We start from the raw sequence: 25,953 nt of genomic DNA, 5'->3' as shown, positions 1-25,953 counted from the left end.
CGTTTGACAAATTTGTGGGCTTAAAATCGAAAGAAGTAAATTTTTAAAATATATATTTGTCACAGCCCTAGCGTTTAGAAAAGATTCCTTTTCATAACCCACACCAGTGGTTTCCGTTATATGTGCAGATTGAGAAAAAATTTGACTAGTCTCAAGGCAAAGAAAAATCCTTGAAGTTTAGGCCATACTAAAATGAAATTATACTTTCTCTCTTCCCACCCCGAAACAGGGGCTGTGTTTTATGTCTAATGGATGTATTTAATGTTACCTTTAGTAACTGGGTACATGCTGGCTTTTGTGAAAAGCCGTGGTAGCCCCTGGTGATGCTGTTTTTGTTTTTTTTAATATCATGCCTCGCTGGGGAAATTAACTGCCTTGTCAGAGGATGGCATTATTTTAGGATCATTATCTTCAAGGGAGTTTTGTTCATGGCTGTGGGCCCCATTATTGTGTGGGAGGTTTTCAGAAAAATCTGATTGGTAGGCAGATGCCCTTATGGTAGAAAACAGTGATGAGCTTACATCTTATTGGCCAACGAGTGTGTGCTGAGACTTCCTGGCACATCCTTACTAGGCCTTTACAGCCCTCTTTCCTCCGTTTACTTTTTTAATCATTGAGGCGCACCCGTCTTTTAGTCTAGAAGCGGGGTAGAGCTTCTCGTCACCCCCTTCATTCTGAATGCCCAGCAGCAGAGCAGAGTTAAAGGTGCTGTGGCAGTTTTCCTTATAGGGCCCAGCTTCCCAGGGCAGTGCAGTGTGGAAGCAGCACAGAGGTTGCCCAGGCAATTGAACCCCAGGGCCTGTGTCCAGATGCCTGTGTCCAAATCCCTGCTCGGTCTGTGTCACGTGGAGAAGTTACCTTGATCAGTCTCTGTTTCTCCATCTCAAAATGAGGGTAGTAATAGAACCTTCCTTATAGAGTGACAGTGAGAATTAAGTAAGACTTATGTGTAAAGCATTGAACACAGTGTCTGGCTTAGTAAGTGTTTGGCAGATGTTGCTGTGTACATCATCCAAATCACTGCCGTCCTTCCTGTCTCATTCCTGTCGAGTTAGGTGGCCAAACGCAAGCACACATCTGGGGCAAACACTTCTTGACGGACCCACTGTCCTCTGCTTAGGATGATACCAAAGGATTTCCTTATGGTGAGAGGAGATTTCAAGTGACTGTGGCCTGATTTCTACCAAATTGCTTGGTTACAGCGTAGCAGACATTATAGAACCATTTAGGACATGTACTTTCCCATCCTTTTATTCTTTGTTTGCCTTTGTATATAGCATGTTGATTGTTGATGTACATCACCCAGATGTACCAAGGGATTTTTTTTTTCTTTTTTGAGGACTTATTGGAAGAAATTTGATTTATGTAAGACTTCTTCTCCCACCTCCACTGCCAGTTGTTGTCAATTTGTAAATTTGCTTTATGCTTTTCTGATAACATTTACACTGCTTGGGGAAAAATAGCTAAACCCACGGAGAAATAACAAAAATCTACCACTGTGTATAATTTTAAGGATATCACTTGTTTTTAGTTGTGTCGTTAGCAGCCTTTTATCTTATTGAACCTGATACACTGAATGTTGTGCCTTTGGAATTACATGTGACTGGGAGCTGGTGGTCGTCCCACGCCCACCCCACTGTGGCTGTGGATCAGAAGAGCTGTTGAGCTCGTCTTCAGAGCACGCAGCCTTGCATTTCGTGACAAAAGCTAGCATCCTTCCCAAGTGGCAAGACTAAAACTTTAGCTCTAGAATTTTATGACACGTCAAATCCTAATGATGGACTGGAATCCTACCCGGGCTCTTTGGTGGGGCTAATGGCGGGTTCTGGGAGGGCTCACGCCAAGGAGTACTTCCCAGAACTTCTGCTGCCAGTGTCTTTGTCCTCACAGTGAGACACAGCCAACCCCGTCTCTGCAGGAGACCCTCCAACACTAGCAGGTCAAGGAAAAGGCAGACGTCCTTAATCCGTTAATCACTGCAGTATTTCTAGAGGCATCAAACAGTGCTTCCTACATTCAGGATGCCTTTCAGCTACTTCTACCTGTGCTGGAGATCTCTCTTATTGAGAACAAGTCTGAATTACCAGAGGCATGAGCTACAGGTGCAGAGGCCTTTGTCAGGACACCGAAGAACAGAGAAGATTCTAGCTGAGACTTGTGATGGCCAACAAATGCCACTCTTTTCTGGGTACCCCTGGAGAAGTGAGGGAGAAAGGTTATTTTAATATATAAAAATCCAGGCAGAAGAGCATGTTTAAGGAAGTTTGTTGCCTTCAGTGCTTGGTTGAAGTATTCAGGTCCTCACACTGCTCTTCCCAGTTGTTATAATTAATAAATTATTTGAAAAGAAGTTTTATACAAAGTTAAAAAATAATAGCTCATAAGGTTAAGGGGACACTCAGGCAAAAATATTGGTCTTTCTTTGACAAGATGCAAAACACTAAAAATTTTGCAGTGGCTGTAATTTTGCAGTCCATGGATGTAATTGGTTGTTAAGCAAGAGGAAAAGGAATTCAGTATTCTGGAATTCATGTGCTTGATCTATTAATGCCATTTTCTTTCTCCTCTCTGTAATAAAATCTATGGCTTCAAGAAAACCGAGTATATATAAACTCTGTAATGATTACCCTTTATTACATGAATTCTTAGAATTGGTTAGAAAGTTTCATCTCCTCTTTAATTCTCAGTAGATATTTGGCATTGAAGAGAAGCTTATAGAATATACTTAGAGCCACATGAATGAACTATAGCAAGGTGCCCTTTGGCTTCAAATTGCTTTCCCACCGCAAGATGACAAGCTTCAAGTTGTAGTTTACCCCCCTTTACGGGATTCATGACCAATAAATGCAATTTAGAGAAACAGTTTCATGTTTGCAGATATTCTGAGTCTCCAGGATGTTTTTCATGCATACCCGATATGCAGGATAAATTCTGTAATAGCCAACTCCAAAGGAGTGTTGAAGCTCTTTCAATGATGGGGATTTTGTTGTTTGAATATTGTTGAAGTGGACTGTAGAGTCCCATAGAAATGATGTTTATGTATAACAGGATTAAGACAGTTTATTTTTCCTCATTCTTTTTTGTTTCTTTTAATGTATTCTTTAGCATGTTTATAAATATAACTTTTATCTTTCATATCTTAAGCCTTCTTTTGCTTTGTTCAACAATCTAAAAGACTTACAGGTTATCTTCTTCCTGAAAGCTATTTTGGTATCCACTCTTTTAAAAAAAAATTCTCCAACTTTGTGGGTTTTAATGATTCAGGTAACTTTTGTGAGCTCTGCCCCTTATCTTTTAAAACCTTTAAATAAAATATAATAATCGTGAAAAAAAAATCCTAATGATGATATGATATAATAATATAGCATAATATATATACTACAAGCATGCCCCGTTTCATTGCACTTTGCAGATACAGCTTTTTTTTTTTTTGCAAATTGAAGGTTCGTGGTAACCTTGCCTCAAACAAATTATCGGTGCCATTTTCCAACGTTTGCCCACTTCATTTCTCTTTGTCACATTTTGGCGATTCTTGGACGATTTCAAACCCGCCACCAGCAAAAAAGATTATGACTTGCTGAAGGCTGAGATGATGGTTGGCATTTTTTATCAATAAAGTACTTTAAAATTACAGTATGTACAGTTTTTAAGACGTAATGCTATTATTACACACTTATTAGACCACAGGATAGTGTAAACATAACTTTTATAGGCACTGGGGAATCAAAAAATTCACATGACTCACTTTGTTGTGATATTTGCTTCATTGTGGAGGTCTGGAGCCAAACCCGCAACATCTCTGAGGTCTGCCGGTATAACAGAATCACGTGAGCGTTTCCTAACCTTTTTTCACAATTGCTGTATGGAACTCCTGCTTGTACGCGTCCAGCTTTGCCACGACAGACTAGGGGATCTGCTTTTAGTCCCACAGCTACAAGGAAAGATGGAGAGTTAGAGAGGACATAGAAAAGGAAATGCAGTGAAGAATGACAGAAGATATTGGTTTTCACCCCCTTTGCCCCCCATCATCAAGAGATGAAACCGGAATGCTGACCCATGTGAAGATTCTTTTTCTGGTTTCATGCTACTAAAAACGTACATTTATGAGATGGCTCAGCAGGGTTGGGGATGTAACTAGTCATTGTGGAGTAGTGTCTCTGAATTTGCTTCTGTGTAAGTGATATCGGTTTCTTGTGCTTTTATCTTGGTTAGTACTTATGTGGCAAAATTCATGTTTGCTCTGGGATCACTTGTAGTCCATTTGCTGGGTTGGTGGCAGACGGAGCATGATCATAATTTGCCATTGAGTTCTAGGCCCAGCTAAGGGAGTAGTACTCTGTCCCTTTTATATATAACTTGTACCTGCCATGGATATGTCAGCCAGAATCTTGAAATGTTAAATCGTAATATTACTTAAGGAAAAACATAACTAAAGATACTATTACTTAAGGATACGTTACTTAGGATACTAACTTTGAATCAATTGCTCATTGTCGTACAGTTTCATGTGCAAGAATAAATACTAGGTTATTCAAATATCTTTGTGACTACAAGTAAGGAGAAATTGGAACGCTATTATTTCCTCATTTTTACCATTAGGGCTGTGCTGCATGTGGAGTTGAGTCATAGAAAGCATAGAAGGCTTCTAGTCTAGCATGGGAGAAATGCAATCCCAGCATAAACAGAGGATAGTAAGAGTTTTCATTGCAATAAGTTCGAAAGACGGTAGAAGTCAGAGGAGGATGGAATTGTGATAGGAACTGGAACTTGAGATGGACAGACAGAAAAGAGAGGGAAGAGTATTTCTAAAGGAATGCTTAAAGGAATGCCTCAAGAATATGCTGGCTCCCATGTTCAAGTATGATTCTTCATGGCTCAAAGTCGGTTCACAGAACCACAGAAGGATTAGCCTGGTATATAGTGATAAGTAATAGGGAAGTTCTTTTTGAGAAGGACTTTTCATTGACTGAGACTAGAGTCAAGTCCCAAGGGGAGCCAGGCTTCTCAAAGAGCTGTCGCAGGTACCCGCCAAGATGAGCAGGGCCCTCCTTTGGGCTCTGACACTGATTGTGTGGCCTGGAGCACATCTCTCAACTGCCCTAAGACTCTGCTATCTTTATTATGAAATGAGGTTTGGGCCAGTTAGTCTTTCAATGCCTTCCATCTTTGAATTTCTTAAACTCTTTGTCTTTTGAGCAAACATAAAAATACAGATCTCATCCTTATTAGTGGCATTATTTTGAAAACAGGATAGAAACACAGAAATCGTGTTCTTTGTTGAAAAGTAACTTTTACAGACTTTTTAGAGTTTACTGTTTGTACATAATTTTGGAAGTGTGATAAAAGGAAGAACCCATTTGTATAGATGTTCAATTATTTTTTTCAGTTATTTTTTGTGGAACTTGCCAAAATGAGAGCTGCATTATCCCTTTTCTGGAGCATTGTTTGGATTTCTTTTTTATTGCAATGAGATGGAAATTTTAGGATAAGAGACCAATCAAAGAGTTTTAGACGCTCCTAATTTCTTATCAAACACAATACCTAAATTATATCCCTGTATGACTTACCCTGCTTCTGGCCTTCTTACTGAAGGGGAGACTCCAATCATTTGAAAAATCCTGAACCTCAGAGTTGGTATAATTGGATCTCAGTTCCTGGGGAGGGAACCATAGGGTTGTGATGCCCTCAGCTTACAGCCGAGGCACCGTGAGGAGTCCTGGGTGAGTGCTGGCTAAACAGAGACTGTATGCTCTGACAGAAATTGTGGGTCCAGGGAGAACTGAATTACAACTTACTTTTACCTTATAACTTTCATCTTTAGGGGATCGTTTTCTCCCTAGTTTATATGTAGAAAAATACACATTCAAAACAGCAAACTGAAAAAACAAATCAAAACAAAACAGCAAACTGGATAGCAAAATTCCTAAAAAATGGAGCTTTACTAAAACAAAACTGGGATTTTGCCAGTATTACTCTTCTCGTTATCTTTTGGGAGTGGGTGCAGCCTCTTCAGCATACCTTGCAGAAGAAAGAAGTTCCAAATCTATTCCTCAGTGTTCCATTGAGAAGGAAAAATAATCACATGCCTATCCCAGAGGCTTCAGACCTACTTGGAGATTTTCCTGAAGATGTCCTATAACCCATATTTTATTTATATTTTAAACATTTCTTTGATAGTATCACAGCAAGAAATAATTTATCTTTCCTAGAAATACTACTGTAATATTTCTGATTAGGATGATTTTCTGTTTTTAAAATATTTAAAATTTCATTATGCTAGTAATACATGCTTACTGAAAGTTTAAAAAACATAAATATGTATTATTATTTTTTTTTAATGAAAGCAGGCTGCATCTCTTCCCCCCTCTTACCCGCCCCCATCTTGATTAATTCAATCCAAAAGCTATCGGGTAGGGTTGCGTGAGGTAGGAGTCCGCATGACATAAAACCTAGAAGCCGTAAGAGAATAAGTAGGTTGATAATTTAGCTACATAAAAAAACTTCTGCATGAAGAAAAATAACCTACGACATGAACTGGAAAAACTATTTACAACTCTTAGGTTCAAAGGACCAATTTTCCTTGTATGTAAAGAGTATATACAAATCAACTAGAAAAAGAACAGCAATCCAGCAGGAGATCTGCAAAGGAAAGAACACGCTGTTCATAGAAAAGGCTCTTAAGCATATGAAAAAATGCCTCTTCTCACTCATAAGAGGAACGCAATAGACTGAGATATTACTTTTTACCTGTTAGTTGGACGAAGATCAGTCAGAGTTGAAGCATCATTTGAAGAGCCCCTGAGGAAGCAAGCACTTTCAAAACTTGCTGGGTCAGATTATAAATTAACACAACTTCTGTGGAGCACACTCTGGGGATATCTGGCAAATTTACTAATACACATTCCCTTTGACCCAACAGTTTCACTTCTAGAAACTTAGCTTGCTGACACACTCCCACATAAACTGACAAATGTATAAAGTTATTCATTGTAGCATAGTTTGTAGCAGCAAAAGAGTGTAAACAACACAAATGTCCATCAGTAGGGCGCTGGTTGACTAAATTATGGTGTGTCTATACAATGGAATGCTATGCAGCCATTTAAAAAATTAAGAAACTTCATGTAGAATGAAGTCTGAGGTATATGCTAAGAGAAGAAAGTAAAATAGAGAAGTATGCATATAGTATGCTACCATTTGTGTCAGAAAAAGGGGAAAAGGGGTAGTTAAATGTATTTGCCCATGTGAGTTGTGTCTCTGGAAATGATGTACGAGAACCGGTCACACCGCTGTCTCTGGAGTGAACAAAAGGAGGGCCGGAATACAGGAATATCAGAGAGACTTTGCAAAGAAGACCTTTTTAGATCTGTGAATTTTTAACCATGGGAATTTACCTACATAGTGAATGCATTTTCAATTAAAAAGAGAGAACATCTTTCAGGTTACATAAAAAGATGTGTCCAAATTATCATACTTTACAGGTCGTAATTGTCAGATAATGTTTTCTTTGCTGTCTAGCTGCAGATACCCTAGCTATCTGTCTCAAATAGGGTTATTTACTAAATTTCCTAGTACTGAATTATTCCTAGAATAATCCCTATGGGAGGTTCTTTTAATGTCTTGCTATCTGTTTTATTTTTTTTAATTTCAATTAATATTCAAAACTGAGATCTGCTTGTAGTGGATATTTTGTTTATTGGTCTTTGACATGTTTTGATAAGGAATATTACTGAGACTATAAAAGAATTGGGAAGGTTTCTTATCCCTTTTTTCTTCTCCCTTGCTTCTCAAGGTGGACATGCTGAGTTGAACTTTTCTCGATATTTTTCCATGGAAATAATTGTAGTTTTATTCACAGGAAGAAGAAGGAAATACGTGCAAAACACAAAAAACTTCCTGGCTTCAAGATTGTGTTTTATCCTTATCTCCAACCAATGATCTTATGGTTATAACTCGGGAGCAAAAAGCTGTATTTCTAGTGCGTAAGTACTCTGTTATTTTCATTTATTTTAATGCATAGAATAGAAAATGGATTAGGCAGAAAGAAAAAGTTTTACTTCTCTCGTATGCATTATATGGTGGCATTCCATAGTTTGATACGTTATATAACACTTTTTATTCTCTTTCTTTTTATTTCTCTCTCTCTTCCCCTTTCTTTTTCCTTTCTTTTCTGTTTCTTTCCTCTCTTTTTCTTTCTTGGCTGCAGATACTGTAGCTGTCTCTCTATGGCATTTCAGAGGCAGTACTGGGCATTGCCCAGTTCTTGCAAGGGGCAGTCAGAGCTAAAAAGGGCACTGACTGCTTCTTAGTAATAATGTGAGTCAAGTGACTTTCAACTCTAATTTGAAAACTCACAGTGCTGTAGTTTCCTGTTTGGGGCATAAGTTTTCAGCTTATAATTTTTGTTGAAGATTAAATTTAAAGTTTGGGTATATATAGAATGTGGAAAACCTCACTGATCAAAATAAGATCTTATATTAAATGGATATGGAATGGTCTTATAAAGCAGATGTGCCCTCCAGTAGCATAAATCTAATAGAAAAATTTTCTCTGCCAACTAAAGATAAAAAGTAGTTTTATAAATAAGAAAGGTGGGGTGGTACATAAGAATTAATAACTTTATTATATGGATTGAATTGGAGGAAAGAGACTAAAGAGAGAGTTTTATATAAATCTTATAAAAATTTTTAAACATTATTTTATATTTACCTAGAAAAAGACCCAAATCAATTAATATAGAACTATTCAATTCTGTACTCATCATTGTAAAGGGAAAGAGTGAAATTTATAAATTCTGTTTTAGTATACTATAGTTAAAGAAGTTATTTTGTGTGATAACTTAATTTTTTCTCAGCAAAATGGAAACATAGTGATAAAGGGAAGGAAGAAATGCAGTTTGCTGTTGGTTGGAGTGGCTCTTTAAGTGTCGAAGAAGGGTAGGTACCAGTTCATTTTTTTTGTCTCTCTGTGTGTTAAATGTATATGTGAAATGGTTTGACTTGTATGTGAATCTATTAAGAAGTTTCATTGTTTGGAATGTTTAGTAAATGTATATTCTTTGCAGCTTTAGAAGTTGTGGAGCATGATTTGGCCAGTAAATTTTAATTTTATTAACCATGTGATTACTTAAAAAAAAAAAAAAAAAGACCTGTTTGGAGAGAATTTAAAGGAGAATTCAGAGAGAATCCCATAACATCCTGCCTACATTTTGTCTTTTCCTCAGCTCTTCATTAATTTTATTCAGCTAAAAAGTCAAGGGCAGCCCTTGTCTTCTCTGCTTTGCCAGCATTGGGCTTGTACTTAAAGGGGACAGTGCTACATTAATTCTTAAAACTCATAAATACTTCAGAAATGCAAGCTGGTAAATTCAAGTTTCCTACTGATCCAGTAAGAGGTTTTTTTTTTTTTTTTAATTTTATTTACTTTTATTTATTTATTTTTGGGTGCGTTGGGTCTTCATTGCTGCCTGTGGGCTTTCTCTAGTTGTGGTGAGCGGGGGCTACTCATTGCGATGGCTTCTCTTGTTGTGGAGCATGGGCTCTGGGTGTGCGGGCTTCAGTAGTTGTGGCACGTGGGCTCAGTAGTCGTGGCTCGCGGGCTCTAGAACGTAGGCTGTTTAGTTGTGGCACACGGGCTTAGTTGCTCCGTGGCATGTGGGATCTTCCCAGACCAGGGCTCGAACCTGTGTCCCCTGCATTGGCAGGCAGATTCTTAACCACTGTGACACCAGGGAAGTCCCAGTAAGAGTTTTAAAACCAGATCTCTAGCATGGTTCCATGATGGAGCTGCTAGCCTGGAACCTGCAGCCAAAACCTGTTTTCAGTTAAATTTTTATGACTGAAAGGTACCTGGTCGGAATGAATAAGATTCTTCAGACTTTGAATTCAGATAAAGACAACCAAGTAGAAATCCGTAGTACATGCCTGACACTCTGTAGATACTCAATGAATTGTTTTCTACTTTTATCAAAATAAATAGTATTTCTCCTTAAGTCATTTATTAGTCTAAGCATTTTGAAGACATTTAATTTCTGTCCGAAATGCAAAGCAAACATAATGGTTCAATTACTTTAGAGACGACAAACAAACAAAAAGGTTAATTTTGTTTGGTGATTATCTGGTTTGATGTATGTGGAAGAGGGTTTATATTTTGTTGAATAAGCTGGTGATGGTCCTGAGGTTTTACAGGTTAAATGAAAGTCAGTAGGAGTTATTTTAATTTTGAGGCTTGTCTCTGAGTGCGAGACAAATTTTTCAAGTCTATGTGTCAGAAAAAAAAAAACCTTTTAGGGACCATCCAGCCTAGCAGGTGCGTAGAAATAGGTTATCAGGAGCAATTTCTGCAAAAAAGAAGCAGCCAGCCAATTGAAATACAGTAAGTCTCTAGATTAACGTACTCAGCAGAAATGCAGCTTGCCTGTAATGTGATTGCCAGTTCCTCCCACCCTCTGCCCAAGTTCTTAGCTGATGCAGAGGAGAGGGGAACAGTAGGAAATGACTGCTTGGTGATCATTTGATGTTTTCTCAGTTTTGTGCTTTTCACGACAATACAGAGTGAAAAACACTGTTTTTTATTAACTACAAGTGAATATGACATTACCTTTTATGTGAATGGATTTTATGACCCTACTCGTGGGGGGAGCTTTACTGTTTTTTTATGTAGGCATTGGATACAACTGATCCAAAGAGCTCATCTTCCGCTTATTACCCTTTAACATCCCATTATAGAGCTTTCAAAGTAATTGATCAGTTCATTAGATAAGCATATGCTTTTGTTTTTGTTTCTAGGGAATGTGTAACCAGTGCTCTGTGTATCCCACTAGCAAGCCAGAAGAGGTAAGGATGAATGAGTCATTTGTTTTCTTTGCTTTGATTTATGAGCGCTTCAGATCGTCACTTTTGTTCGTAACAGGAGTTCCACTGGACGACCAGACTGGACCTGCATTGTGGTGGGCTTTACTTCGGGTTACGTACGCTTCTACACAGAGGTGAGTTGAGTGCTGTGCGGTTCCGAGATGACAGCTGACTGGTAACCCATCCCCATCACACTCACTTGTGACTCATGACCACCTGCCCCTTGGGACTGTGTATTTGATACTTTATGGGGTGGAGGCTGGAACAGGGGGAGCAGTGGTGGTAGAAAGTTCTGATAGGAGCTATAGAGAAGAGAAGCCATATTCTGCAAACAGACTACCAGGCATCCACGGAAGGCCTGTTGGGGGAATGATGCTCTCTGGCCGTACCTGTTCCGGTATATTGGTAAGAAAACAAGCAGGGCTTATCTCTGTGCTTCCTCCTAGAGTGGCGTGCTCTTGCTGTCACAGCTCCTGAATGAGGACCCAGTGCTACAGCTCAAGTGCAGGACCTATGAAATCCCACGACATCCCGGCGTGACGGAGCAGGTAGCATAAGAGATTGTGTCCAGAGTAGTAGTGGCTTTACTTTGAAGTCGTTTCTTCCCTCTTTCATTGGGTGGAAACTTTAAGTATCTGCTTGTGGCACAGTTAGCTGTGCTATCATATTCTAAATAGAAATATAAGCTACTCAAGTAAAGAATACCAGTCTTGCTTTTACTTACTTAATGAAATATTGTATGCTTTGCTCTATAATGAAATAAAACACTTAAGTCAGAAGATAAAAAGTTTTCTCAGTTTTAGAATTTAATAGCGACTTAAGGTACAAAATGGTATTTTGTAACTTTATATCTTTTTTATTTGAACTTAGGTGTCAAAATTATATAGAGAGTAAAAGAAAAAAGTTCTAGCTGTATTATTCATAGTGCTACCACATTGCACTAACCTATTTCTCAGAAACGGGGTTATTAAATTTTTATTTATTGTGGAAAATATTTTATATTCATTGAAGATTTTGATAGAGAAAATAATACCGTTGAGTGTCTAAGGCTGTCCACAGTTTTCGCTTCTTCCTGGTGCTGTGTGAGATTTTCATTGTCTCACAGTCAAAAAGGAATTGTAGAGCCACATAAACTGATACACTCTTGGCACATCTTGTTTGGTACCCTGTCAAAACTATATAATATGCCTTCTTTCTTTGTGCTATCCTGCTTCCAGAAGATTTGAAGTAAACAAATCTTCAAATTTGACTATGTGGACTTAAATTGTGCGATAGATGGATTGGAGCTCTAGAAGAAACTTAACTAGTAAGAGAGACTAGACTAATACCTATTAATACCTATTAGTGAGTTAATCAGTAATATTAAACAATACCTTATTATTTGCTAGTTTTTATGAACAGAATAACTTCTGTGCACGTTTAGAGAAGAGGGAGCTCAACTAGGACTAGGACAAAACAGGAAAATTTCATTGAGGGGGTGAAGTTTGAATTAAGCCTTGAAAATGGGTATCAAACTTAATTAGTGAGAAAAGAAGGGAAAGCATTTTTGGTAGTCAGGAGAAAAATGAAGGAAGATTCGAACACAGGACTGTGTATGAGACAACAAAGAAACCTATGTTAGAAACTAATGAGACATTGTTGAATAGGCTGAGTGGCCAAATTTTTCATAAATTTGAAAGCCAAGTGAGAATCGCAGTCGATTCAGGAGATTTAGAAGCTACTGAAGATTTATGAGAAGGAAGTATGTAATCAAAGGGATCTTGAAGGACTCTTTCTTCAGGATGAATTGGACTTGTGAGAGCCTGGAATCAGGGAGGCTAGTTATCTGGTTTTTTAAGTGATCTGTAATAGATGTACAGTGCTGGGAGCCAGGACTGCAATGGCTGTGGAAAGAGAAAGGACTAGTACAAAAATCATTTTGGAGGAACATTTGACAGGACTGGTTATCGTATTGAGATGTTGAATTTTAAAAAGAAAAATGGGTTGGCTCCAAGGTCTCCATCCTGAGGTGTGCCGTTGACAAAGTTGGAAGAGGGGACTGCTTTGGCAGTAAACAAAGGTTATTAAATTGGGTTTTGGACGTGTTGAGTTTGAGGTGATGGTAGGAAATAAAATGAAAATACCATCATGCCTGTAGTGATACAGAACTACCATATAGACACAAAGACTAGATTGAAGACGATGGTTGAAGTCATAGGTAATGAATGAATTCTTCCGCATAAAGGTTATAGGAAAATAAAACTGAAGCCTGAAGACTTAAGTCTTATAATATTCATCGTAAGGAGAAAATGGAACTATTGAAGGAAACAAGGAAGAAGCTGTTGGAAATCCAAGAAGATAATTTTTTTTTTTTTTTTTTTTTACAAATTCTCTGGAAGATGAAGGTTCTTTAAACACTTTAAACTTGGTTATGTCTATAATAATCTTTTTTTAGAGCTGGTGGGAAAATATAACTCACATTTAAATATTTGTTTGCTCTTTGCTTTTGTGAGTCAAGAAAATCCTTTAGTTGAAAAATAACTCTTATTAAACATGCGGAGAGAAGCCTTTGTCATTACCCTGCATTCTACACAGTATCTCTGGATCTAATACATCAGTTTATATATCAAAAATATCTATTTGCTGCTTCTTCAGTATACTCCTAGATCTATTAAAGATCACAGGAGCAGATTTCCTGTAATTCAGTTCTGGGGGCAGTGAGTGTAGTAGGTGTGATGGCTGATCATTGCAGAAGATTCCTAATGTTTTTCTGGAATGTCAAAGAAACTTCTTCCGCGGTTTCTGCATAAAGATCTCTGTCATTTAGCATAATTTCTGCTGCTGTTGGACCACTGGTGTTTGTATGAGTGTCTTCTTCAGGAAGGCGGTCTTGTTTTGGAGATAACTGACGAGCTGGTGATTAGTTCCTCCGAGTCGGGGGCTCTCTCCCCGCTGCTACGCTCAGTGGACTGTGTAAGCGTAGCTTTGTGAACTTGTTATGTGAGCCCACACCCCAGCTCCCTCGTCCCCTGCTTCCCACCCCTTGTGGCCCACAAATGTCTTTTAAAAATGGAAACACCCCAACAGTCCAGTAGAAAAAGGGACAAGGCAATTCTCAAAAGAAGAAATATAATTGGTCTAAAGCATATGATAAAATTTTGAACCTTATTAATAATCTAGGGACTATAAGCAACTACATTTGGATAATTTTTCGCCTTTCAGATTGGCGAAGATTAACAAAAGTTGGTGACAATATGGAAAAACAGACACTGTCATGTATTGTTGATAGAAGTAAAAATTGATAGGTACTTTGTTGAGACAGTTTAGTAACACAAATGAAAATCGTGAACACCCAACAGACCCCCTTGAAGGAATTTACACCAAAGTGATGTGAAAAGATACATACAGAAGAATGTTTATTGCAGTGATGTTTATAATAATGAAAATATTTAATTCATTCACAAATATTTATTTACTGCCTATTATGTGCCGAGCCCAGTTCTAACCACTGAGAATCCATTGGTGAACCAGACATGCAAAGTTTCTGCTTCCGTGGGGCCTGCAGTTTGGGGATGGTGGAGGGAAACCAACGATGAATAACTAGGGATTCCAAGACGATTCCAGCCTCTGATAGGTGCCGTGAGGGAAGTAATCATGTGGATGAGAGAGTACTGAGATGAGGGAATGGAGATGATGTTCGAGACAGAGGCTCAGGGGTAGCCTCTCAGAGCAACTACATTTGAGCCGAGACCTGAACGAGCAGAAGAATTAGGCAGGCAAAGACCTGGGAGGTGAAGGTCCAGGCACGCGGAAAGTACTGAGGTGATAATGGCCTTCGTGTTCAAGGAGCCAGGGCAGAGAGGTGAGATGAGGTTAGAGACGGGCCGCATCTTGTAGCATGGTTAGAGTTCAGGTTTATTCTAAGTGCAGAAGGGAGCCATTGGAGAGATTTAATCAGGAGAGTGGTTCCATCGGCCGAGTCTCAGGAAGATCATGCTGTCTGTGGAGCATGGGCGGTGGAGCGCAAAGGCAGAAGCAGGAGGCCAAACTAAATGTCGATCAGTAAGAACTGGTTAACTGAATTGTGGTTCATACAATGAAATACAGCATCTCCACAACAAAAAATGATTTGCTCGCTTATTGAAATGGAAGAATATAATGGACGTATTATTGAGTAATGAAAAACATATTATAGAATAGTTTTAGAATACCAAAAACATGTTATATGGTATAGTCTCATACAAAAGTGTGCGATTATATGTGACACTATATACTGATGTATGTCAGGGATTTCAGGTGAGTTTCCTTTTTCTCTTCTTTTTACTTTTATGTGTTGTTTTTAATCCATACAGTGACTATATTTCATTTTTATGAAACTTGTACATGTTTTTGGTTACTCCCACCATCTATCCTGAAAACGTTATTCACCATGTACAAAGGCTCATATTTGAGAAGAATGTTAAGTCCTTGGCCAAAAGGCATTCTGAAATTGTCTATTTTTACTGTTCCTCTGCCTGATATTGTTTTGTGTGTTGGGTGTTTGACAGTTGTTTAGTTATAGTATTTTTAAATTTGACATTAATAATGACATTCAGCCATAATAGAAAAATAGATATGCTTATTTGGCAATAATGAAAATTTATTATTTTCTTCTTTCTTATTCCTTTAATAGAATGAAGAGTTGAGTATCTTATATCCAGCTGCCATCGTGACTATTGACGGATTTAGCCTTTTTCAGTCTCTTCGTGCTTGTCGAAATCAGGTGGCCAAAGGTAATTTGGGCCAAGAAATAGCTAACCTCTAGTGATGTTTGTCTTATTTAACTTAATCTACTTAGATAATTAAATATGTCTTCTAAATTAAAAAGGCCTTCTGAACTAGATTTAAAGGAAAAAAAAAAAACCGGTTACTGTAGAATTGGGAGTGCATTGTTGGGTAGATTGCTTAGTAAGATAAAGGCCAGGACTAGAACATCAACTCTCTTTCCATGTTGTCAGTTGAACTGCAGGCTTATTTACTGATTCAGCAATATGTCTTGGCCAGTTAAGAGAGAGGTTCAACACTGAGGTGGAGAATTTAGTTGCATCTAGCTGAGAAACCAGATTTCTCACTAGATGGGCAGCTGTTTGGGCCAGCATACTAAAATCTTGTGATTCTACGTTGTTTCCATTCTCACTGAGGGTAAAGACAGCATAAAGTTTGCAGGGGGCATTTTCCTCACAGGAGGCAGGACCCAACAGGAAGTTCACATCAGCTGCTTTCCGCAACTTGAAACACTTCTGAACAGAGAAAAGTTAGAGACCTAAATATAATCTACATAGGCGGCTACATCATTTCCAGACTTTGGCATGAGAAGTGCACAAATAATCAACAATTCTTAATCTTTACTACCCCTAGTTTACACTCTGATGCTATTATGTCTTTAGAAGAGGATATTGGTTTTCATCAGATTCAAGATGCCATTGATTATAAGGTGCACTATTATTTTCTGTTTCACTAAGAAGTAAAAATGCTGCCAGTGAGAGTCACACCATTGATTTTAAGATTCCAGTTTTAGAGATGTTAAAGTCATGGGAACAAAAAGCCTTAAAAGCAATGAAAATACCAGTGTTGGTGCTGACTTTCCTCACTGGGTTTGGATAAAGGAGCCTAATGGTCCTAAAAAGAGCAAACAAAGTTTAACTCTTAAATGATTTAGACAGCTCCCTGAAAGAAGAGTTTAATTAAGATGTGTTATCTGATTCATAAAGATTGTTCATAAATCCAGAACTAAACTATAAGACACAAAATAAACAATTTCTTCTAAGGAAAGAATGCAGCATCTTACATTGCAATAGAAAAATTTTCACTGTCCTTTTAGCAGATTGTAACGTTCTTGGTTATATTGCTCTTTAATAGTACATGCTTTTCTGTAAAGTCAAAATTTGTTTGAATTTTTATACCTATTTTCATAATCTTTTAAATTATTTAAATTTAGCCCACCATAAGTTTCAATATCTTTGTTATCTTGGAGACATAATAGTTACCGTTAATGTATGTGCCCAAAGAGACTGGCCATTTTCTGTAGATAAAAATTCTGTCCATAAAATAAACTAGAAATAGACAATTGTGTTTTAATTGGTATCGTCAGCCGTTTCATTTTTACTATTTTTGAATTTCCGTTTATTTTGTTATGTATGAGTCCATAAAGCCATTTTATCTCCTAGGAGGTAAGTAAGTAAGCCACTTTGTGCCTTCTTATTTATTTTAAGTTGCTCTAAAAATAATTCTGATTACTTAGCTGCAGACTGTTGTGACTTTTATTTCACAATATAGGAAAACTCTCTTCTTGGCCTTACTCTCAAATCTGGAGTGCTAGGAGGATTACATTTTTCTTTTATCAGAGTACTTCTACTTCCAGAATAAACAACCAGAATCCAGCCATTTGCTAATATGTAGCATGAGAATGTACTGATGACTGGGGCCTTGGGCATGAACCTGTGACAAGAGCTGGAACTGTTGCTTTTCTTTCCTTTATTCACTCCCTAGGTGGAAATGCTGAGGTCAGTGATCAGCATTGCATTCATTTTTCTGGCAGTGCTACCACTGTTAGCATATCTTTCTGTCAAGCCTGGCCTCAGTTACTTGCATTCAAGACCCTTCTATGATGTGTCCTTTGCTGGGCATACCATCAGGTTTCACTAAGGCACTGGTTGCTGTTTCCAGGATTTTATCCACTGTCTTACTCAAGGGGGAGAAATTAGTTACTTGGCTTCTACTGCAGTTTGAATTCGCCTTGATTTTTCGTGGTAGTCTAGAATTTTTAATAGTCTTCTCTAATTCCTTGAGTGTTCCGGAATCTCTTATGACAGCCAACTTAGTCTTTTAATGTTTGCATTTTATGTGCCTTGTATTGGTGGGAATAAATCTCACTGTATGCCTAGTTTACATGACTTTGCCTCATTATTTTTAGTTGAAATTTTAGAATAATAAACCAAGTTATTCTTGATGATTTTTTGGTAAAACTTCATTTTCTCCATTATATTTAAGTTTGGATTGTCTAATTTTTATCTTTGACAGCTGCAGCATCAGGCAATGAGAACATACAGCCACCACCGTTAGCTTATAAGAAGTGGGGTCTACAAGATATTGACACAATTATCGATCATGCTAGTATTGGTAAGCCTGACTAGTTCCAGTTCTTTTGGAATTTACTTCTTATACTTTTTGAATGAACTATCTCATTTGTTGGAAATGTAGATTTATTCTCATGTGAAAAGAATATGCATTGTCTTTAGTGAGACATCTGGAAGGTAGTTCAGACGTAGAGATTATCAGAGGTTTAATGTCTTTAAGAAATGGTAGCAGTTTTAGCAGTTATGCCCTCAGCAGCAGTACTGTACAGTTTTAAGTCACCCACTATTTGACTTGTTTTTATGCAGATGTGTTTAATTCATATAATTACCAGATAGATCAGTCTTCTACACATGTAACTTGTAGACCAGCAAAATATAGAGAAAAGCAGATTTTTTCTTGCAGCTAGTATTTGAAGGCATACTGTCTTAGGTATCGGGAATGTGGAGGTGGAAAGACGTGGGTCTCTGCTGTCAGGAAGCATGAGGCTAGTTGGGAGAAACATGTGAAAACAAGACGGTGCCACACAGCATGATGGTTGTCACAGTAGACAAGTGGACCGGCTGTAGTGGGAGCAGAGGAGAAGCCCCCAGCACCAAGGGAATCAGGGAACAGGAGGTTGACTTCAATCTGAGATGGAAAGAATGAGTAGGACTTGACCAGGAGAACAAGCGTGGGTGAGGCACTCTAGCCAACAGGTACTAGGCCTGGGGTGGAAGTGCCCTGTGTGCAGGAAAAAACAATGAAGACTGGCCCAAGCGAGGCCAGTCTGTAACTAGGAGTCAGATTCTGAAGGACTAGTGTACTATGCGGAGGAACTTAATATCTTTCTCCTCACCACGTTGAGAGTCATTGAAGAATTCTGAACAAGAGAATGGTATTATCACTTAGCGTGTTGGAAAAATCACTTCGGTGGAAGTTTAGAGGTTGCAATGTAGGGGTCAAGACTAGAAACTAGGTGCAGTAAGGAAGCTATAATAATCTTGGTGAGAAGTAATGGGCATCTAAATTAAGAGTAGAAATGGGTGTGGAGAAGAAGGAAATGCTATTTTAAAATACATACCTATTTTTTTCTGTTTAATAGTATAGTATATGCTTGTTAAAATTTTCACATAGTACATAAAAATATAAAGAAAAAAGGAAAACAAAATCCCTCTAAATCCTACCGTCTAGAGATACTCACCATTGGCTTTGTGGTAAACATCCTTACAGACGTGTGTAAGTGCAAGTGTAATATGTGTATGGTTATGCAGAGATATGTCTTCATAAAAGGATTCTATCATGACAACTACATTGTAGCCCTTTTCCAATCAACATATTACAAAGAGGCTTTCACCACAGTTTTGCTAAATATACATTTTCTCAGAGTCCTAGTAGAAGACAGATGGCATCCTTGAAATAGGATAATTGAAAGAGGTTTTATTTGCAGAGAAACTACTTATACAGATGTTGTATAGGAGAACCACAAAGGATAGTGCAGCGTCTTGCGGGCTGATTAGCAGTGCAGCTGTTAACCACTCCTAGGCCTAAATTCTGCTCATTGGAGATAATGAGTAGAATCAGCGCCTTAAGAGCAGGATGGCTTTTGGCCAGTGGTCACAAGGAAATAGATATCCTGTCTTCGTTCTCCTTTCTGTCTTTGATGTCCTGGTGAGACTTCCCATTGTCTGAACCCAACTTGAAGTCTGGGCTAATAATATGCACATACTGGCTCCTGGGGCCAGCAGGGAGAGAAGGAAGGAGTGTGAATGCAGAGGGGGGGAACAGAAGATACCTGACACGCAGATTATCTTTGTGTATTGTTGCATTTCTGGTACAGAATACAGGTAGACCTTGTTTTATTTTGCTTTGCTTTATTGCGTGTCACAGGTACTGCTTTTTTACAAACCCTGTGTTGAGCAGGTCTGTTGGTGCCGTTTTTCCAAAAGGATTTGCTCACTTCGTGTCTCTGTGTCATTTGGTAATTCTTGAAATATTGCAACCCCTCTACCAGCAAAAAGATCATGAGTCGCTGAAGGCTCAGATGATGGTTAGCAATTTTTAGCAATAAAGTATTTTTAAATTAAGGTAAGTATGTTTTGTTTTTTTGTGGTATGCGGGCCTCTCACTGTTGTGGCCTCTCCCGTTGACGCGCAGGCTCAGCGGCCATGGCTTACAGGCCCAGCCGCTCCGCGGCATGTGGGATCCTCCCGGATCGGGGCACGAACCCGTGTCCCCTGCATCGGCAGGCGGACTCTCAACCACTGCGCCACCAGGGAAGCCCAGTATGTTGTTTTTTTAGACATCATACTGTTGCACACTTAACAGACTACAATATAGTGTAACCATAATTTTTACTTGCACTGGGAAACCAGAATATTCATTGACTCACTTTGCTGTGATATTTCCTTTATTTCAGTGGTCTGGAATTGAACCCGCAGTATTTCCGAGGTCTGCCTATAATCTGTAATAAGCACCTTGTTGGTAGACATTCGTTTGTCTTTACTTTTTGCTAACATAAAAATGTGCGAAATTCCAAAGTGTTGAGTTCAGTTCAGGGTGACTTCCTTGTTCTGTTAATTAAACTTTGGAACATTGAGACAGGCTAGGAGAAATGATTGGATAGAAAATATTATTCTATTCATTTATCTCCCAGCCTACAAAATGAAGAAAGAAAAGGTGCCATGAGCTTTATTCTGTGTACATCTTTATGTAGAGGTCTGACTAATTCATTCAACAAAGAAATGAATGAATACTTGTTACATCCCCAGGCACTAATATTGGTGCTAGAAATACAAGGCAGACAGTACCCCTGCCCTGATGAAGCTTACGTCCTGGTGATGGGGAGACAAAAAATAAACAATTAAACCGAATGAATAAATAGGGTAATAACGAAATGTTAGTAAGCATCATGAAGAAAATAAGCAGAGGGTTATGACAGAAGTAAAGGAAGAGGGGACTCTGGGTAGACTGGTGAGCACAGGCCTCTCCTGAGACATGCAGGATGGGAAGAAGCCGAGATAGAGGCCCGGGGTGGGGAGAGATGGAAGACTGGAGGCTTAAAGAAACAGAAGGGAGGTTGATGTGACTTGATTGTACAGTGAGGGGGAAATGGGACCAGGTGAGGTTGGAGATGTAGACTGGGGTCAGATCTCATAGGGGTGAGAAGTTCGGGTTTTATTCTAAATGCAGTGGACGTCATTGATGGAGTCTAAGTAGGAGATATTTAAAAATATCCCTCTGACTGCTCTTTAGAGAGAGGCTTACAGAATAAAGAGAAGACCAGCAAGGAGTTTGTTACAATAAGAGAGAATGAGGACTTTGTCTAGGGAGGAAGCAGTGGTGCTAGAGAGAAGCAGACAGGTTGGAGATGTATTTGCACTTGCTAAGGGATGGGTGTTAGAAACGAGAGAAGGAAAAGGGTCACAGACTTCTTAGCTTTTGAGTTTGAGCAGCTGAGTGGATGGTCAGGCTATGGCTGAAATGTGCGTAGAAGGCAGAGGTTTGAGTGGACAAGTGGACAGTTGTGTTTTTTACAGGTTAACTTCTGGCACAATCAGACATTGAAGTGGCGATGCCAAGTAGACAGTTGGATATACGAGTCATAAGGTCAGGAGAGAGGTCCCGATTATCCATATAAATTTGGGAGGGAATGGTTAACTGTGGAATGCGTCGTAGAATTCAAGAAAGGAGAAGGTCCATTGGATTTGACAACATAGAGCTAGCTCTTCATTGACTCTGATCTGAGAAGTTTAAGTGGAATGGTGAGGATGAAAGCCAGATGGGGGTGCATTTAAGAATAAATATTTCCACCCCCTACTTTCAAAACTCAGCAACATAAGAACGGGAAATCAACTCATAGCATCTCCATTTTGACTCCAGTCCTGACCTCTTCACTAAACTCCTTACTCATTTTCCAACTACTGAACATTTCCCCCTGGGTATCCAAACTTAACAGATCCCAAACAGAATTCTTAATTTCCTCTCCTCACACTTGGTCCTCCTTTGCTCTTCTTTCTCATCTTCGTCTGCTTTCGCCACCACCAAAAGCTTTTGAGTCGTCCTTGACTGTTCTCCTTTTGTCACACTCCTCATCCAGTCCACCTTTGTCTCTCCTACCCCCACAGTAGATCCTGAATCTGACCGAGTCTCATCTCCATCGTTGGCAGCACAGCAGTCCATGCCACCCTTGTCTTGCCTGAACTATCGAGGAGAAAGAAATCCTAACTGGTCTTCCTGCTTCCTTTCTCTGATCTCTAAAATCCGTTCGCCAATTAGCAGCTAATTTTGAAATATAAGTCATATTTTTGTCACTTCTCTGCTCACAACCTTATAGTGGCTTCCCATCTTATTCCTGATAAAACCCAACGGCCTTACGGTGGCATCCAAGGCCCGACATTGTCTGGTTTATGGTACCTTTTGACTTCACCTCCTGTAGAACTCTCCCCTCCTCACTGCCCTGTTCCACCACGCTGATCTCCTTACTGACCCTCAAATACAACAAGCATTCTCCCACTTTGCAGTCTTTGTAATTGTTGCCCTTTCTGCTTGGAAGGTTTTACCCAGCTAGTCACATGGCTCTCTCCCTCACTTCGTTCAGGTGTCTGTTCAAATATCATTTTGTCAAAGAGGCCTTCTTTAGCCAGTATAATAGACCTAGAAAATTATCCAGTGAGTTTGACTTTATGGAAATTTATATTAAGAAGAACTGTAAGATGTTTGAAAGTGTGGAAAGGCCTCAGTTGTTCAGGGAAAACCCTAAATAACAAGGTAGTAATAAATCCAGAAAAGAAAAATTCACATCTAAGGCAGTGTAATTACAGTAGGCAGCTTGTCTCAGCAGTGAGTTCTTTATAATGAGAACAGAGAGTGTGAATTTAATTTAAAAATTGAGATATGGTTATATTGGAAGAATATGGGGGGAAAAAGAGGGGCTGTATATATGCTACGTCTTCATTTACCTTAAATCAATGAAAAATGGTGCTAAAATTGGTGAATCAAAAGACAACAGTCCGCTAGAGCCCACCAATTTGCCACAATGTAGAGAGCAGGACAGAATGTTAAATAATACCACAGGGATGCAGTCAGCAAAATCTAGACTGTAGGAAATTAGTGTCCAACAGCCTGGTTTCTTCAATGAATAGATTTCAAGAGACTTGGGCATGGGAGGGTAGAGGGGCAGAGAAAGACAGTAGGATTTTGGGCTGGTGTTGTATGCCCATTTGTTTGTGGTCCTTATGCTAAAACTCAGGTGTATTGTTTTTCTCTGACAATGATCAGCTCTTTCGGTGCAGACAGCAGAGAATGCAGAAAGTTTAGGTCAACCAAGGGTGAGATTGAGCCAGGTGAGTATGTGGAGGAAGAGGGGGACAGGGGAGTCGTGCAAGAGAGTGATTGTGATGGAACACAAATCAGAACCAGGTAAGAAGCGAAGTGATCACATGAGTTACTGGATAAATAGTGTGAAAATGGTAGGAGTAATGTACTGAAACTCTTAATGAAATGCAGAATTATTACAGGGGATTACTAGAGTAGTTAAGATGGAAAGCTAAGAGGTGGTGGTCAAAAGGTGGTACGCTTAAAATCAAAGTTTCAAAAAATATATAGTTGATAATGACAGGATGCAAGGGATGGCATTGAAAGTGGATGACCCTACTGGGTGAAGTAAGTCAGACAAAGACAAATATATGATATCGCTTATATGTAGAATCTCAAAAAATGGTACAAATGAACTTATTTACAAAAAAAAAGTCACAGTTGTGAAAAACAAACTTGTGGTTACCGGAGTGTGGTGGGGAGGAGGGGGAGGGATAAATGGAGAGATTGGGACTGACATATACACACAACCATATATAAAATTGATAACTAATCAGGACCTACTGTATAGCACAGGGAACTCTATTCCATACTCTGTAATGACCTGTATGGGAAAAGAATCTGAAAAAGAGTGGATATATGTATATGTATAACTGATTCACCTTGCTGTACAGCAGAAACTGACACAACATTATAAATCAACTGTAGTCTAATAAAAATTTTTAAAAATTGCATTTGACATTATTAATAAAGATTGTCAATTGTACTTATTATGTTTCAAAATGATATTGCGGTATACCTGGCTGATAACTTGAAAGTTCTGTAGTTATAAGAAATGACAAAGTGTTATTGAATTTCCTATATAATGAAAACAAAAAGTGGGTGACTTAAATTGTGGGAAGGAGGAGATCATTCGTGGCAAGGATGGAAAGAACTGGTCAACCATCTCTTTAGAATGGGTGAGAATAAATCCACTTAAAATTTTGGATCCATTTTGCTGGATAGCTTGTAGCCGTTTATACTCACACCTATAGTGTGTGGGAATATGAAGAGAGAGTATTGAAACTTAAATTTCAGTTTCTATGTGACACCATTCAGCCTTTGATGTTGTGCTGGTAGAATAAGGCGGAACTTATGCCAATTTTAATCATGTAGTGAAGACATTCTGTATGTTGAATCATGAATTCATTCATAAATATGAGACAGGCATTGTAATCTTTCAGAACAGTTCAGCTTTTGTAAGGATTATTTGATGACTTGAATCCCTAAATCCAGAAAGTTGTTTGCTTATGAACTCCCTAAAAGCATTTCCTTTACCAGGATTCTTCTTCAGGAGCAATGCATTTTTTGGACCATTTGCATTCAAAGCCGAGGCAGTACACACATATGAAAATTAGAATAACTCATGTTCCATTTTGCAGTGTGTTTGTGTTCGGAAGCTGTCAACCGGGTATCTTCATGTACCAAGAGTACCCGAGTTGGAAGACGCTGCCCAAGGCCACATGTGTTGGAATCTAGCAGGATCTTTACTTTCTAGATCTCTAAGGTCACTGCCCCCCTACTTCTCTCCCTGCCACCTGGTGCGTTTAAATGACGCTGGCTTCTCTGCTGCCCCACACAGCATGTGGGCGTCAATATTCAGTCTGTCTACTTCTGTTCTTAGAGCCTTGGGGAAATGACCAGTACCTCTGCATTGTAAAAGCCTGGGGATTTCTGGACTGCAGGGTATCAGTAGATGTTTGTAAGGGTTTATTTTCACTGTGTTGGGAAGGATATGGGCGTACAGATGCTCTCCTACCTTTTTGGTCGGGGTGTACATCGGCAGCACTCTACAGCATGCAACGTCACAGTACTTAATAAAATTTTTTTTGAAAGGTAGATCCCCTTTGAGCCTGCACTTCTGTTTATGAGGATTTGCCATACAAATGAACTTATATATAGATATGCACAGATCTATCAAGGATATATGTTGCAGCATTATTTGTAGTGGCAAAAAGTGGGAAACAACATAAATGTCCATCAGAAGGTCAGATCAGTTATGGCATGGCCACACAGTGGAATACTCTGAGTGATTGCCAAGAATGAGGCATGTCTCCTTGATATTTTATTAAATTAAAAAAAACAAGGCACACATCGGTTTATTTGGTGTGCTGTCATTTATGTGCATACAACATTTCTGGAAAGCAGCATAAGAAACTGTTTCAGTTGTTACCTTGAAGAAGTGAACTAATACCTAGAGATATTGGTGGACTCTATATATCTGTACCATTTGAATTTGTATGTTTAAAAAATTAATATTTAAATTTTGTAGTATTTTATAGCTTAGAGTAATTATAGGTGGCAACTTTAATATCTTTATGTTTTATGATATTGATCTTGTAGCTTTTGAAAATGACTTCTGTCTGTTAAATGAAACTCAGCAGTTAGCATCTTAGAATGGAGTTGAAATAAAAATCTGATAACCTAAAATGACAGTGTCATTTCAGTTCATTAAAATCATGTGTTGTTATTGCTGTTTTATCATTAGGTATTATGACTCTGTCCCCTTTTGATCAAATGAAGACTGCCTCCAATATAGGTGGATATAATGCAGCAATTAAAAACAGCCCACCCGCTATGTCTCAGTATATCACTGTAGGGTCCAATCCATTTACGGGCTTCTTCTATGCTTTAGAGGTAAGTGTTTCATCACTGATCTTGATTTTTCAACATATCT

General features: G+C 38.7%; 1 protein-coding gene across 2 annotated transcripts in view; it reads left to right on the top strand.

The window, feature by feature from the left end:
* Positions 1 to 25,953, top strand: part of RAB3GAP2 (RAB3 GTPase activating non-catalytic protein subunit 2) — an 88,259-nt gene that overhangs the window by 25,201 nt on the left and 37,105 nt on the right. For both annotated transcript variants that reach the window (XM_079929457.1, XM_079929456.1), the window contains exons 3-10: positions 7,856 to 7,979; positions 8,852 to 8,933; positions 10,785 to 10,832; positions 10,909 to 10,984; positions 11,297 to 11,398; positions 15,502 to 15,601; positions 17,889 to 17,987; positions 25,765 to 25,913. In XM_079929457.1, coding sequence (XP_079785583.1) covers positions 7,856 to 7,979; positions 8,852 to 8,933; positions 10,785 to 10,832; positions 10,909 to 10,984; positions 11,297 to 11,398; positions 15,502 to 15,601; positions 17,889 to 17,987; positions 25,765 to 25,913 — 780 coding nt within the window. The remainder of the gene's footprint in view (positions 1 to 7,855; positions 7,980 to 8,851; positions 8,934 to 10,784; positions 10,833 to 10,908; positions 10,985 to 11,296; positions 11,399 to 15,501; positions 15,602 to 17,888; positions 17,988 to 25,764; positions 25,914 to 25,953) is intronic.

The sequence above is a fragment of the Stenella coeruleoalba genome (genome assembly GCF_951394435.1).
Source record: "Stenella coeruleoalba genome assembly, chromosome: 1".
In the NCBI taxonomy this organism is placed as follows: domain Eukaryota; kingdom Metazoa; phylum Chordata; class Mammalia; order Artiodactyla; family Delphinidae; genus Stenella; species Stenella coeruleoalba.
The sequence above is the reverse complement of the archived record's forward strand: the minus strand, read 5'-3'. Positions and strand labels throughout refer to the sequence as shown.